General features: G+C 33.3%; 1 protein-coding gene across 3 annotated transcripts in view; it reads left to right on the top strand.

Annotated features, from left to right (window-relative positions):
• Positions 1-15,740, top strand: part of LOC124458519 — a 65,994-nt gene that overhangs the window by 18,612 nt on the left and 31,642 nt on the right. For all 3 annotated transcript variants that reach the window (XM_047008514.1, XM_047008513.1, XM_047008511.1), the window contains exons 2-14: positions 18-256; positions 686-1,321; positions 2,017-2,260; positions 2,626-2,781; positions 3,010-3,141; positions 4,556-4,977; positions 6,923-7,223; positions 9,144-9,337; positions 10,867-11,076; positions 11,577-11,759; positions 12,636-12,714; positions 13,569-13,817; positions 14,357-14,510. In XM_047008514.1, the coding sequence (XP_046864470.1) occupies positions 18-256; positions 686-1,321; positions 2,017-2,260; positions 2,626-2,781; positions 3,010-3,141; positions 4,556-4,977; positions 6,923-7,223; positions 9,144-9,337; positions 10,867-11,076; positions 11,577-11,759; positions 12,636-12,714; positions 13,569-13,817; positions 14,357-14,510 (3,199 nt within the window). The remainder of the gene's footprint in view (positions 1-17; positions 257-685; positions 1,322-2,016; positions 2,261-2,625; positions 2,782-3,009; positions 3,142-4,555; positions 4,978-6,922; positions 7,224-9,143; positions 9,338-10,866; positions 11,077-11,576; positions 11,760-12,635; positions 12,715-13,568; positions 13,818-14,356; positions 14,511-15,740) is intronic.

The raw sequence follows: 15,740 nt of genomic DNA, 5'->3' as shown, positions 1-15,740 counted from the left end.
TAATGCATCTTTTTTAGTTCCCTTTAAAAGTGGTTTTAAAACCAACGAGCTGTGGCAAGCAGTTGTTAAAGGTGATGTAAGAAAGACTGACAAATTGATCAAAACTGGTGCTGATATAACGTTCAAAAAAGAAAACAAATCGCTGTTGGTCGTGGCTCGCGAACTCGAAATGTCTAATCAGTCAAGTGGGGATATTGGAAAATTTTACAGCTACAAACAGATAAGATCTCTTGTTGAGTTGAGCTTAAATACATCGGTATGTCTATAATAAATTGATCATATTTGACAGCTAGAAGTTTTACTGCCATTGTTTTGTTTAATAAAAAGTTCCCTAGTCATTGAAAATTGACTGGTAATAGTGACTGAAATAGATTTTGAATGCAAATTCCACTATTTTTAGTTACGGAAGTTTGAAAAAGAAATGAGAATTAAAAGAGTGTGTTCAAACCAAAAAGGCGTTTAAAACATAAAAAATTGCAGTAGATTTATGATAGGTGCATATTTTCTGCTGTAATTTACTAGAAATTCTAAATTCAACTTTAATGGTTTCATGTTAGTTGAAATGTTGTAACAGAGCTAGAGATAAATAAATTTTTAGGTAATTTTTAAACTTGTTGCTAGTTCTCAATTTGCGAGGATTTTAAAATATGCTGCTTCATGTTTCTAACTTATGTTGATTTAACAGGTTTTAACAGAAGTAACAAAAGGGGACGTAAATCGTGTTCGTGCTTTGGCAGGCGCGGACGCAAATCTTTATCAAGATGGAAAACTTTTGTTTGGTGCCGCGTCTTCATCTAGTGATAATGCAGAGATTGTCACTATTCTTCTCTGCAACAATCAAATGAACGAGCAGTATGTTGAAGCAATTCAACAGGATGGCAAAACTTACATTGGAAGCTTGATTGCTGAAGCCCAACGGCACAATAACACCGAATGTATAAAAGCTTTCAAGAAACACATTAGCTATGTGCTTGTCAGGGAATCGGAAGCTGGAAACCTGCCTAGGGTTCAACATTTGTTAAAACTTGGTCAGGACTTTGTTGACTTAAGTTTTAAGCGATCTGATGGTCAAACTGCACTAATGGTGGCTGTCGATAAGAAACGTTTTGATGTTGTGAGTATTTTGATAAGTAATGGTGCTGATATCTCGCAAGTAAACTCCCAAGGTCAAACTGCTCGGGATTTATGTAAGAGAGACGTACGATTAACAGCCATGCTCGATAAAGTCGGGTTGGTAAAGGACCTACGATCTGCCATAAGAAGCAACGGCGCAAAGTTAAATCCAAATGACATTGGTAGCTACTTAGATAAAGGCGTTCAGGTAAATATTAGTATGAAGTCAAACGCAGTTTGTTGTTCAAATGAAAAATCAATTCACGTAAACTCCAGTACTAAAAATCTCTTAAGTAGATCAAACAATTTAAGCATTTGCTTTGTGTAAACATATAGCGACCAACTTGATTTCAATAATATTTAAAGAATTTGTGATCTCGCATAAGCTCGTCTATGCAAATTCATTGCATCACCAGTAAAAGTTATATCAAGTAATATATAGAAGATACTTTAGAATTTAACTAATCATTCATTTTTTCTCTTTTGGAAAAAACATTTAAGAAACGGTTAAACTAGCTCAATTTTTTTCGTGAAAACACAAGTTTTTTAGCCATTTTTTCTTTTTGAACTAATTTCATTCATGTTTTTCCAATTTAACATAAAAATATTTGCATATATCCCATAATGTTTTATCAAATACCTTCAAAGACTTTCATTACAATGGTATTGGTCATCAATTTTTTAAGATTGAAATCTTACTTGCAAGCCATGAAAATTTTAGTCTTTGTCGAGTTCTGATTCTGATCATTGAATTATGCTGGCAAAATGAGTCCAAACAAACTGCGACAAGAAAGGGCATAGCCAATCCACTTGTTTGGTCTTGCTATATAAGTCTCAAAATAATAAAATAAAAAAGTCGTATATATTACCTGATTACTTTTTACCATATTTTCTATGTTGTAGGTTAACAGTAGGGATGCTGATGGTAACAGCATTCTGTTACTTGCCGTTCAATATAAATGCTCTACTGACGTTTTGACTGACCTTATCAAGACGTATCATGCCGATCCTAATATTCTTAATAAGCGCGGACTTGGTCCGGTTGAAATGGGCCTTGTTTATGGTGATGCGGATACTTTAAAATGTTTGTTTGAAGCTGGAGTCAACATTAAACGTGGGAAAAATATGCTGCTAGAGTATGCTAAAGGTAAATATCTTGTTAAAACAGTTATAATCATTTTCTGTAGAAAAATTGATAATTGATGGAGAAGGGGGGTGGGCACGTATTTATATATTCTTATTTCACCATCCACAATCACAACCATACTGTAAAGAATTTTTAGTTATTATTGTTGAGTTATCATGAGGAATATTAGTTATGGTAATGACGCGTGCAAATACTAGATAAAGGGCATTAAATAAAATACATGTCTAAACGACAAGATCTCGTTATCTATCACATATACATGAGCAACGTAAAAAAGAGATGTCTATAATGACGAAATGTTAATATCATAGTAGTATGACGTGACAGCTTGTTCTAAGGTACTATTGCTTTTTATTTCTACAAAGCAAATGGTTTTCCGGGTGCAGTGGAACTTATCAATGAAGAGTTTGGAAAACTCTTGTGGAAAGCTGTTGATGACGAAAACTTTGAAGAAATCAAGGAAATGTTGCAGAATTGTGGTGTATCTGTTGATGAAAAATGCAAACTTGAAGGATATGAAGGTACGTTTCTATAAAATTGCAATGAGTTATATTTTGTACCTTTAATCAACTTTGTAAAGCAAGCATTATCATATCAATCAATATAATTAAGCATAATTGATATCAATTAAGCCACAAAAAGTTTTTGCATGTGAACATTTGTTACTACACAGTTAAAATACAACTTTCACAATATTACTTGAATTTAAAATGAAAAAGACGATGCCGAAAATTTTTAAATCATTTCAGGCTGGACTGCCCTATTTCTTGCTGCCCACAAAAACAACATCAAGGTGCTAAAATTACTTTGTGATTCACAAGCTGATGTTGATGCGAGGAGCGTAGATGAACAGACAGCCATTTTCGTGGCTGTACAGACAGGTAATTCAGTTGTTATGAATGCCATAAAGTGTTGAGCGATATTACAAAAAATTAAGCTGGTGTAATGTAACTTAGGCTACCAACTTTTACAAGCTTAAACTTTTGTGTATGTTAAAATATTTTTTTTAAAACAACAACGGAGAAATGCTAGCACGATGGTTGTATTAACTGCATCACATTTAAAATTTTGAGGACCATACTATAAAATACGTTTTTGGTCCTTTTTAAAAAAAGCAGCTTTGAGAGTTATTGCAAAAGATTTCACAAACTACACAATATTATGCACTTAATATTTGCTTTTGAAGGAAATAGCGAGTTCTGTTTTCCATGTGTCTCAATATTTTCCGAGGAAGTGTACATTTTGTAATATAGCTACAAAAATTATTGATTTTGACAGCTTTTCAAACAAATAGAAAATAGAAAATTTGATAATACTATTAGAGTGACCACTTCATTTTTTTCAACCTCTGAGTGTTTTCTAAATCATCATTTTCTATTAATAGATGAAATTTTAATAAGCTCAAAAAATGTTCTTTTCAGTTTTTGGCTCAATAGCTGTTTTCTTTCTATGATATTAAAATAAACAAGCAGCGATTTGTCACTTGTGTTCTAGGAGGGAAACTGCATTATTCGAAGTTAGTGTCTTTAATTAGCGTTTGTATATAATAAGTTGTCTGCCAAAATGCATAGTGTCTTAGATTTCTGCTGAATACAGTTCTTTTTAGACTTCCTAGATTATTTTTGGCCATTTACCACTGCATTTGTGCTTTTAGAAACAATATTAAACTAATTTCGTACAACTTGTCCTCGTTTGTAATATGCCAAGAAGAGAAGTACAAAGACGGTTCAGTTTGATTGTATTTGTTACGTTTCCTTCGTTTGCAAGGAGTTTTGAAAAAGGAAAAATCTAGCGATTAAAGAGAAGCAATGCATAAATTATAGCACAGAAACATCGACACAAATGATTGAAAATCCTGAAAAAATGTCTAAATTGTTTAAAATGTTTAAATTTTCGAATATTTTATGCCTAAAACCAACTTTAATCAACTAATTATAACTACTAAAAACTTTGTTATTTTTCACCATTGGCATGAAGGGAAAAATAAATCCAAAGCGTTATTGGAGTAAATTTTCGTAGTTCTATGCTATTCACACACGACGACGAGGTTTTGTTACTTACAAGATTCACTAAGTTTATACTACTTGCAGAGGCGTAAGTAGAACGTTAATTGGGGTGCATATTCATATATTCTGTTGTGCCCTACTGATTTCTTTTGAAAGTGATTTGAATTTCAAAAGAAATCAGTAAGGCACAACTGAATTTATGAATATACACCCCCTCCCCCAATTAACGTTCTAGTTTCGCCGCTGACTACTTGGCATTTATTTAAGGCAATATTATTTTTGTTTGCAGGTCGAACTGAAGCTCTTCAGTATCTTATTTCAGAAAGTGCATCGGTGAATATAATTGACACAAATGGCAATACCCCTTTGTCGTTTGCCATTAAAAATAATAATGAGCCCCAAGTGCGAATTCTTCTCCACCACGGTGCTGATCCTTATCATAAGCAAGGTGGTATTCCTATTGCACAATTTGGTCATGAATGTCCTAACAAAAACATAGCGTACCTTTTCGAGCAACTTGACTTTTTTGCTGCCATTCCGGATTGGGAAGAAGATAAGAAAGACAAGAAAGCTGGTCCCAATTTCAACTTTTTTCGCCCTCCTATTTCCTTCGATCTCAGTCCTCCAGCAAAATTGCAAATGGTGATGCAAGGCAACCCGAAGGTGAATAAAAAGTTGCTTGAAAGTGCAAAAGAAGGAAGACCTGTTCCGGTAAGACATCATTTATTGATGTAGTTATGTAATGATTACCCTCGATGTACGCGTGTTTAAGAAAATCCTGACCATAAAAAAATTTCTTGAATTGTTTCAGCTCAATTTTGCCAATTATGTGCTACCTACAGACACGATAAGACATTGAGCATTTGCAAAACATATAGATTCCCAAGAGATAGTGACAACCAATAGCAGACTTTTAGGACTTTTGTAGGACTTTTAAAATAAATCAATAGCATAACTTTAGAAAATAGACAGTCAAATAGTTGAGCTGTTTTGCCAAGTGTCAGGCATCATCAGCATGTCTAACGTTAGAGCAACTGTTTTTCGAACATAAGGAATTTCCTAATGAAATAATAATAACGTACGTATGCTGTGATTTGTCAAGACCAGTGTTTGCATCAGGCCATTAAACACGGAAATTTAAATCACTGTAGCGAAGTTTTGAATATGTCTAGAATGAAAACGACTTTTTATCCAAAATTTATCCAGAAATTTTTTTAGCACGGTATATTTGATATGAATTAAAATTGTTTCAACTTATAATACAGGGTGTATCATAAAAAAGTGCACTATTGGAAAAAGCCCTGTTAAACAAGACGCAGGCGGAATTAGTAAAAAACTTTTCTTAATTCATTTGAAATTTTAAATTAAAACGTAAAAAAATCAGGATTATCAAGATATCGCGTGCCGCAGTGTCGGATCCAGTGTACGTCAAAATAAATTAGAGCTCCTCAATTTTAAATTCAAATTACTTTCAGAAAAACACTATTGGTTTTGTAATTTCTAAAGAATATAATTTTACGAATGGATTAGCCTATAAGGTGTTTAAAAATTGAAATACACGCAAAAATGTGCTGCAGTAATTCATTTTGACGTACTCTGGATCCGCCACTGTCGCGTGGGCCAGTGCTGGCTCCAAATTGCTTGAAATTTAGATAGCTTGTACAAAACGGACCATATTTTGACTCAGGATAGTTTTTCGAATGAGTATTTTTAATGCGCAAGGCCTGTTTAATTAAAGGACTTTTAACCACGTTTTGTTCACGGGTAGAAACCGTAAATTGCTTGAGCCCAGGAGTATCGTTAGATGCAGTGGCGTAAGAAAGAGGCCACGGGGGCATGTGCCTTTCCAACTTTCAAATTCTAAATAAAAAAGTGTCCTTTTTTATAAGAAAATTATCATTTTTTACAAGAAATTTTCCCCAAAATTTTCAGCCCTCCCCAACTTTCATTTGCTAGCTACGCCTCTGGTAACAAGTTTGTAGATGTATATATCGTCCAGCTTAAGAAGTCCTGAGAAAGGCTGTTGATGGTGATACTGACTAAGGTATCGACAACCTTAGCAGTAGTCTTCTTTAGAGTCAAGTGTTGAGTAAAAGTTAGGTTTGCTGGTACAATATGTTAATTTTTGGTCAATCGCCAATTTCTAAACGCATTTTTATGCGCTTAATAACTAAATTTTAAATCCAGACCAAATACCGTCTTAAATTGGCTGCTAAATGTGAAATCCAACCATTTGTCTCCAGAAGTGCCTGGCTTTAATTAGAGTTTATTGCTTCATGTGCAATACAATTTACTAATAGGTTATGCTACTCCAATAAGAATAATTGGTTCATCCAAGTTAATATTATTAGTGCATCATACAAGATTTATAACGGTTAAGAAAAATTTTTCCATCTTTCCAATATATATCTTACCATGTACTTTTGAGTAAAGCCATGTCTGTCTGGGGCAGTGAAGCAAAACTTTACACAAACCATTTTGGATGCATGTTTGTTCTGAGGTATAGCACAAACAAACAAAATAGAACTAAGAAGTTGTATTCATTCAGTCAAAAAAATTTTAATCTAAAGATTTAGGTTCCATAATTTATTATGCTTTTAAAAGTGTTGATGTATAAGATATTCTGGTATTGATTTTGCTCTTTTAATAATTGCAGCTGAAAGAGGCAATCGCAGAGGGAGCTGACATTCGTTGTTTTGACAATAAAATGAAAAGACCTCTTGATCTTGCAAAAGAAAAGCTTCTAAAGCTAGAAAACGAACAATTAAGCAGTATTGAAATAAAGCGACAACAACAGCAAAATTTTCGATTTTATTATCGAGACATTGTTCAGTTTTTGACGCAGAAACTTCATGAGCAGTTATGGAATGCTGTGCAATCTGAGACTCTAGAACGAGTGCAAACTTTACATGAGTGTGGTGCACCCTTGGACTGGCGCGCTCCTGAACGACCTTTGGGTAAGTTAAATGCATTTTTCAAATCTTGTACTATATGACAATGATATTAACGTGGTCGTTACAACATTATGCTGTACTTCAAAAAAAATTCAAGAAACAGAATTAAAAATCGTCAATCTTTTTCAAGTTTATCGCTTATGCCAATAGCACGTATTATGAACCATTAAAGTGCTAGCCAACTAGAGTTTAAGCCTTTGTCTAATTTGTTGACAATGATACTTTCTGTTGTGTTTAGTACCACAACAATCCTTCACTCGCATAATATAATCATCAAATCATTCTTAGCTACTTATTTCATTGTAAATATACTCTTTTCACTGCCATTAAAGAATGGATAAAAATCTGTTGTAACCACTGTTGTAAACTGTCATGTTGAACGGTGAAGAAATGGTTTTCTTAGACAATTTGTTAGCGCATCTTTTTGTTGGAAAACAAGTCTCTATTGAGCTGAAAAGAAATCTTTTCACAGCTCAAAATTATTATGCAATTGTTTTATGCGATGCGTTCATAGATGGTTTATCGGTTTTAGTAGCGCATCCTCTTTGTAGCGGCGAAATTTCCGATTGTACATACAGAATAAACATTGAGCTGCGACGATTGAGTAATGTATTTGAAGAACGACTTGAGAATGTTCCAGATGAAGGCTATCGTTTCCTTTCACGCCCCAAGAGATACAATGGAAGGGGAAGGCCCATGTTCTTTATTCCTGAAAGTCAAGTAGTTGGACTTCTATTTTTAAATTTCTCAAGGAAAGAAATTGCTGCAATGTTAGGAGTTTCTACGAAAACATTGAGTCGTCGTCGTGCTGAGTCTGACAAGTCTATTTGTGCGAACAGTCATACCAGCATAACTTATGAACAACTTGATAGAACAGTGGCTGGGATACTAGCAAACTCACCAAATTCTTGGAAAGAATTGTTACTTGAGAACTACTATCCCAAAATGTACACGTACAAAGAAGTAGAATTCGTGTAATTGTCTTGCATTCGGTATTGTCCTACAATGATTGGCTTTCACTGATGTAACATCTTCAACGGCTTTTATCAATCTTTTCAACAAATATTCAGACATGTTCATATAAAAAAAACTTCGGATTCCCAACTAACAACCAATAAAAGTATGCTAACTATACTTTGCCATTCGCCATGTGCGTAGCCCGAAACGCATAAGTGGTTTAACTAGTCAGCGGTAAATTGAGCCAACGATCAGCGTATATTTCAAAGTTGGTTTATATTTTATGATTGATTTACATATTTTAAATTAAATATCATTTATCATGAACAAGTATTTTTTTCCACTATGGTGCGTCATAAAAAATAGTTTCTCCTACTTTCTAAACAATGATGCAAATTAAGTGCTACTGATATAATTTTAAATTGTTTTTAAATATTGGTAAATGATTTTAACACGCAATAATTTGTCTGACAAGCCAATTGCAGTTCAGTCTTTTTTTAGCAAAATTGTCGATAGATGTGTCACGTCTATAGCCTTTTTTACTTTTAGTAAATTTAACTGATATCTTGCGTATTAGTATTTCCAAAATCTCTTATAACCCGATCGTTGCATTTAAAACTAATTTTGCAAAATGACTGCATTAAATGTCTGGCGAGGGCCATCAAAATGACGAGACGATGTGTTCTAAAAATTTTTTTGCTAAGAGCAAGCGCCTACACAAAGAGGAAAAAACTTGGCTTATTTGAATGGTGTATGTGTTCACTACAAAAGGAAGCATGTAGCTAGATAAAAAAAGCTTTAGAGAAATTTTTAGATAAAAACCCTGAAGAATTATTGTCTGCATGTTTGTGTCATTTTTGTTATTTTCTAAAAACTAGGTTTTGAACAAATGTGGCAATACATTTCTAAAGTCATGCTAATTAAATAGTTCAAAGTTAATTACATAGCTGCTTATTCCTATTTTAGGTTTACCTGGACTTCTTGCATGCACCCAAGATAAACCAGAGATTTTGGCTTACCTTCTTCACAATTGTGCAGAAAATGTACCATTACTGAGAACTGTGGATATGAATGGTAGAAGTTTGCTTTCAATGGCAGAGAAAAACGGTTTTAAAAAGTTAAGCTCCTGGATTCGAGGAAGAATGACTTACAGCCTGCAGGTATTTATAAAGTATAATTCCAACATACACGTATATAGACCAAGAAGTGTCCCTTCTCAATTTTTTTTTAAAAATACAAGAAAAGAATAAACATTATGTTGTCTTTTCTACATATTCGTTCAACTTCAAACATATTTGATCACAAAGGTCGTATAGCGTAACCTGAGCAAAGTGGGACACTTTGTTATTCATAACAATATAGCCAAAAAAAACAAAAACGATGCAACAATTCTTAAAGTGTATAATCTTAAGGTTTATTACTTTCTCCAGTAACTGTTGCAAAGTGACACATCTCAGTAACTGGCATTTTATTCATGTTGAAAATGCACTGCATTAAGATTTTTTTATTAAAAAGTGTGTAATTCAGCTTTACTAAGTAAAACCTATCCCTGAATTTATAACTAGAAAATAGGAAATAAACCTCTGAGTAAGAGCCTTCATTGTACTCTACAACACATGAATAAATGTTTGCAAAACTAAACTGTATAACAGTATATAATACCTGCAATATTAAGTGAAATGAAATATGAAGTTCTCCCAACTGTATGTAAAATCAAAGTCATCTTCATTCACAAATAAAACAAATTTCATCAGTAGTGCACTTATCGAGGACACATATTAGACACATCAAGCCTTGTACCCAATCGGTTAAAACGTCTTTCCAAAATTATTTTGTAAAGCGCTTGGTCTATGAGCTCTTGTTTTTTTCTGTTTGTAGTACTTTTTGATTTCTTTGCTTTTAGCTCATTACCTTGAATTTCTTGGATGAGTGGCAAACTTGTGATGATTACAATTAAACTAATAAAAGCACTTTTTAAAAAATTAGCTCCGTGTTTCCTTTATTATTTGCCCTGTATTTACGATAAATAGTAGCTCTGCTCTAAATCAATCAGAATTGACAAATTAATCTCATGCCTAACTGAAATAAATTTTCACAAGGGAGAATTTATTAAAAAAAGACTGTAATTGTATAATTTCGCCATAGGGTTCCGCTCTGCATTGTCGGTTAAATTTTTAAAGAAGAGTGGAAGTCGGACGAGTCGTGAATGAGTTATTACTTAATATAAGCCAGCGTCAGTGCTACCAAAAGCAATGCTTTATTTTAAAATAAACACTAGCTTTGTTCATAAAGTTGCAATTGAAAACATATCAAAAATAACAAAACGGTATGCATGCAATTCATTGAAAATCACATTTGACGAAAATAATATTCTTTTAATTCATCACACTTTCTATCTTTATGATATTGGTCTCAAACCCAAAAAATATTCCTTGGAGAATGCTTCGACAACAGAGACAGCCACGTACTTCCGTAATGTGTAACAACTCATCAACCCACCATGCGTGTAGAAAGTAGAAAGTGTTTCGAATTTAGTTATAATGGCAATAAATAATGTCTTAACGACAAGATACAATACATATGCTCCTCTAAAATTAAAACTGAGTAAAATCAAACGATACAAAAATCTTCATTTTGTAAAATTAGAACAAAAATGTCAAAAGTAACAAAAACATTTTATGATTTATAGCAAGCTATGACTAGCAAAGACGTTGCTGCTGCTAAACACATCTTAAATCTGGGAAGTGGTCCAGAGTTAAAACGTTCAGATGGTAACTCTAACTTATGTCAAGCAGTGGAAATGGGCGATTTGGAATTAGTTAAACTGCTTGTTGATGCTGGCGCTGACTGCTCTGTTAAACATCAAGGACATACTATGATTGATATTGCACGAATAAAGGTATTCATGTTTCCTCTATTTTTTGAGAATTTTTGTTCTTGAGCGTTGACGTTCAGTAAGACGTTCGGGGTTTTTTTTCCATATTTTCATGGAAAAACTGTTTGGCATTGACATATAAGTTGCATTTAGCACTTATTTTGTGAGAAAAACGAAAGAGCTCTATCAATAGGTGTTGGAGTTCTTAAGTTAGCGTTATCACAAAGAAAGCGTAACGTTTCGTCCTTGTAATAAAATTTTCTATGACTTTTCGCAGAATGGCTTTTTAAAAGCACTTTTCTGAACTTAATATTTTTAGTTAGAATTCGATTTCCATCTGGTATTTCTCCATGCATGGTCACTATTTTGCAAAAGTCAATTTTGATGAAAATTGTACAAAGCTTTCCTTCATTAGGTAAAATAACGATCACTGACTGTGATTAAGACGCAGAAGAATGAAACGAAAAAACTGTAACAACTTTCTTGCTATTTGCTTAAACTAAGCTTTCGTGAACATTTTTTAGGGAAATGTTCAAATAACAAGGTTTATCACGCAGTCTTTGACGACTGCTAAATTATTTGATGCTGCCAATAGTGGAAACATTGAATCTATACGGAAATTACATTTACAAGGAGGAAAGGTGGATTGTCATTCTTACATGGGGATAACACCTTTAAAAGCTGCATTTGTTTCAGGCGACACCAAGGTGGGTACCTTCACATTTGATCACAAAACAGCAATATGAGAGAATAGTAATGGAGGTTTTATAGTCAAACCTGATGTTGCGCTCCCCTGAAAATTGCAATGTACATGTCAATTTAGCAATATTCATTGGTTGATTCGAAACGCAACTAGCTCTAACAAATTGCAACTTTCTTGCTCTAAAGTAGTTAAACATTTTCTTTTAGAATTAATAGAAAAAAGGTTTCAGAAAGTGTTGCCGTATTTAGGCGGACTCTATTCTTGTTTTTTTACCGAGAAACCGTTTGAATTGCTTCATGAATTAATATTGAAGATAAAAGAAGCGGTTCCGTAAATTCGAAGTTTACCAAGTGTAAAAATAAGAGTTGCATACAAAGATGTAAATCTTGGTATGTTCATCGCTTTTCCACCCAACGACAATCTGGTCATCTGCGAGGCACTTCGAAAATGTGTACGATTGTGGGGCTTGGATTTGCTATAATTTTCGAGGATATGCTCTTCGAAACTCCCAATTTGGAAGCAATGCTTTTGAATGTTTCGCCTTGCCCCCGTAGAGCTAACCCACGCTCTCGATTTGTTTCGATTTGCCTAGAAATTAGAGAAAGTATTTCATTTTTTTGTGTGAACGGCATGATGAGAGGTACCAACAGTACCGCACGGGAAAACTTCAAATTGCAATTTGAATTTTCAAACTGCAAATTGCGTTTGGAATCAGCCAATGAATGTTGCTAAATTAACAGGTATGTTACAATGTTCAGGGGAACACAACATCCGGTTTGACTGTAACATTGTCAGCACGTTAAAGTTTTATTCTGCAATGATTCTAAGAAAACCATTGATTGTTAATGGGAAATTTAATTTAATTGTTTTTATCTAATAGTCAATACATTACTTGATATCTCGTGGTGCGTCGCTTGTGAGATCAGATAAGTCCGTCAATCCAATTGGCAAACTGGAAAGTAAGCTAAAATATTTAGTTTTATAGGAGTATTCTTAAAATACAAAATAATTAGCAGCGAATGTTTTGCTGCCACCGTTTTTTCTTTTTCGCAGCAGTAGATGAACAAGCAACTACTTTGTTGCCTTATGACTCCATGAATAATTAAATTTAGAATAGAAGCAGAAATATTAAAATTATCCGTCCAAATCTTTTCAGGGCAGCGTAAAACAAATCGAAACACAATACAACAGTTATACTGAGGTGCTTATATAAGCAAAATTTACATACCTTTTTTGTTGGTTTAAATAATGTGGCATGTACATGCAAAGTCATATATTCATGACCGCTTCATATTTTGTGTTAAAATTGCTGAATTTTTCTTAAATGTTTGCACAATGTCTGTCATAGGAAGTACTAGAGTTGCAATTAGGCTGACAATGATATTTATTATTTCAAAAATTTATGATTTTGCATGAAATATATGTCTTTTAAGAAATATTGCACGTGGAAAATTATTTTTGAAGTCTAGAAGTTCAAACGTATGTCTAGCGTCTAATTATGTATAGTCAACATAAAAATTCATAGAAATGAAGTTTGCACAATACCATTTTGTTATTATTTTGATTCAATTGGGTCTGCATAGTCATGTGTACTGATGAAGGCTGACGAAATGTACAGGTTGGTTACACAATCATATACAATATTAAATTATATTTTTTACTCCTCAGGTTTTGTGTTCTTAGTGTGAGAGATTTTGTACATGAATTGCTACCTAACTTTAGTGTTAGCAAAACTGAGACCTATATATACGAAAAAAACTGTGGGCTTCATCAACAGCAAATTTTCTGAGTAATGAGTTTGAGCATATTCTAGGTTTGAATGACAATGAACCTTTGAAGAATTATATACAACGCTCAGTGGACGAACAGTTTCTTGCCACAGTCATCGAAGGTGATTCGACCAAACTAGATTTACTACTGCAACTTGGTGCTAATATTGCTTACTGTAACCCAAACTCAAAGGAGACAGCCATTTCCTTATGCATTAACTATCACAGTGTTGACATGCTTAAGTTCTTGGAAAATCGAGGCAGTGTTCTTACAAGTCCAGCAGATGCAAAAGGTATAAAGATGGCCGTCATTCTTTTTCCATGAAGTATAGGGATGTCTTAGAAAAATGCGTCGGCTAAAATTTCAATATTTAATATAAATTCTTGAAAAGCATAAATTTGTTTCCTTTGCATGCCTGCAAGACGTTTTGCTTGTCTTAAAAAAGACTGTATACACAATGAAACAAATTATTCTTGAGATTAGCATGTTCAATAAGTGTATGGAAAATTCAGTAAACTTCAGTTTTATCAGAACTACATTCTAAATACGCTTCAATTAGTCTTGTGAAATGTAAAAAAACATTTTAAATTTGAGTTTAAAAGGAGCATTTGCTTTGCATTTATAAATTGGATCAAAAATTGTTGCATTACCTTGGATGGTCACATTCACTGTCTTTTTGTAAACTTCAGTTTAGATGTGCGGGGGAAGAGAGTATTTTTTTTCATTAACAAGTAAACTTTTTTATTCAAAAGTACAATTCATATCGGCTGATAACAATAGAATTGTCAAAAATTTTCTTGAAAAATTTAATGATTGTTGTCTATGTTTCAGGAAACTATGCACTGGGAATAGCAGCAGCGAGAGGCAATACAGCAGTTGTTGAGTATTTACTTCAAGAAATTAACATTAACAAGACACTAACAAATGAGGACGGAAAAACACCTCTTCAAATTGCTGAAGCATCAGATCATCAAGAGGTTGTCAGGTAAATGAAGCTAAATAGCTGAAACAACATTTATGGTTGATTTAAATAGTTGATTAAAGATTTAGCTCAATGACATTTCTGGGATTTTGAAATACACAAATGAAAATTGGCATTTTCTTTTGAGAAAATCACACAGTCAAAACATTTGACTAGTTTATCATAAATCAGGGCTTATTTCTTGGGCATACTTTATACAAAATTTACGACAAGAGTCTGTTTCCTCATAGTGTCAAGAGGAGTTTAGTCTGAAATGGATGGACAGTGTGAAATGTTTCATAAAGACAATTATACTCAGTTCGTACAAATGTATTATCAGGGACCATTTGAGCCCTTTTAGGGAACAAAATTGCTAATTATATCCTCTGTCAATCAAACTGCAGACAAAATAAATTACTTCAAGTAAATTGTTGAGATACTGGTGAAAGCCTAAAGATAATCTTCTTTCTTTCTATCTCAATCTGCAAATAAATTTCTTTTATATCAAAGGCGATGCTCGTCGAAAATATACTTGGTCTAGAGCTTTGGGCCTGCCTGTATTGCATTCTTTAGCGATACTATTTGTGCTTTTGTAATCCAGTAGTCCATTTTGAGTGTATGGAAATATGATAAGTACCAGCTGGACTGCACGATTTTTTTCTGAAGTTTAGTTTGACAGATCCTTGACAGATAATTTGATAAAAAATAGTAATCTTGACACTTTTTGGCATGAGCATTTTCTTTTCTAGATGCTTCTCTCTCTCTCAGCCTCGACGCTATCAATCATCTTTACAGAATTTTGTCTTTTGACGGTTTTACCAATCTCTAGGACAAACAACAGAAATTTTAAATTTAGTTAACTTATCTTTCTAAAATTTTTCCTTACGTCTACGGAAAGGAAACGCAAAATGCATCTTTTTTCAAAGTTGAAAGATAATTAGAAGAGTTAAAGAATCGTTGATCATTATCCATCTAACGATCATTCGTGATTATTCACAGTTTAAAATATCAATTTAAAAAGAAGAAATGCAAGTTTCAAAACAAATTTCAATTGCAAATTTTGTGATTTTTGCTCTATCTTTTGTGTGCACCTTTAACATATAATTAATGCAAAAACATGATGACGTGTCCTTGTAATTGCTCCATTATCAAAAATTTATTATCATATGGTATTGGTGAAATGAAAGTACAACGTTTAAAATAAAATAAGCTGTGAACCACATAGTTTTCAGAGTAAGAACTTGCATCCTTTTA

This window comes from Xenia sp. Carnegie-2017, unplaced genomic scaffold (genome assembly GCF_021976095.1).
Source record: "Xenia sp. Carnegie-2017 unplaced genomic scaffold, XeniaSp_v1 HiC_scaffold_6, whole genome shotgun sequence".
NCBI lineage: Eukaryota > Metazoa > Cnidaria > Anthozoa > Malacalcyonacea > Xeniidae > Xenia > Xenia sp. Carnegie-2017.
This window is presented reverse-complemented; position numbering and strand designations above follow the sequence as displayed.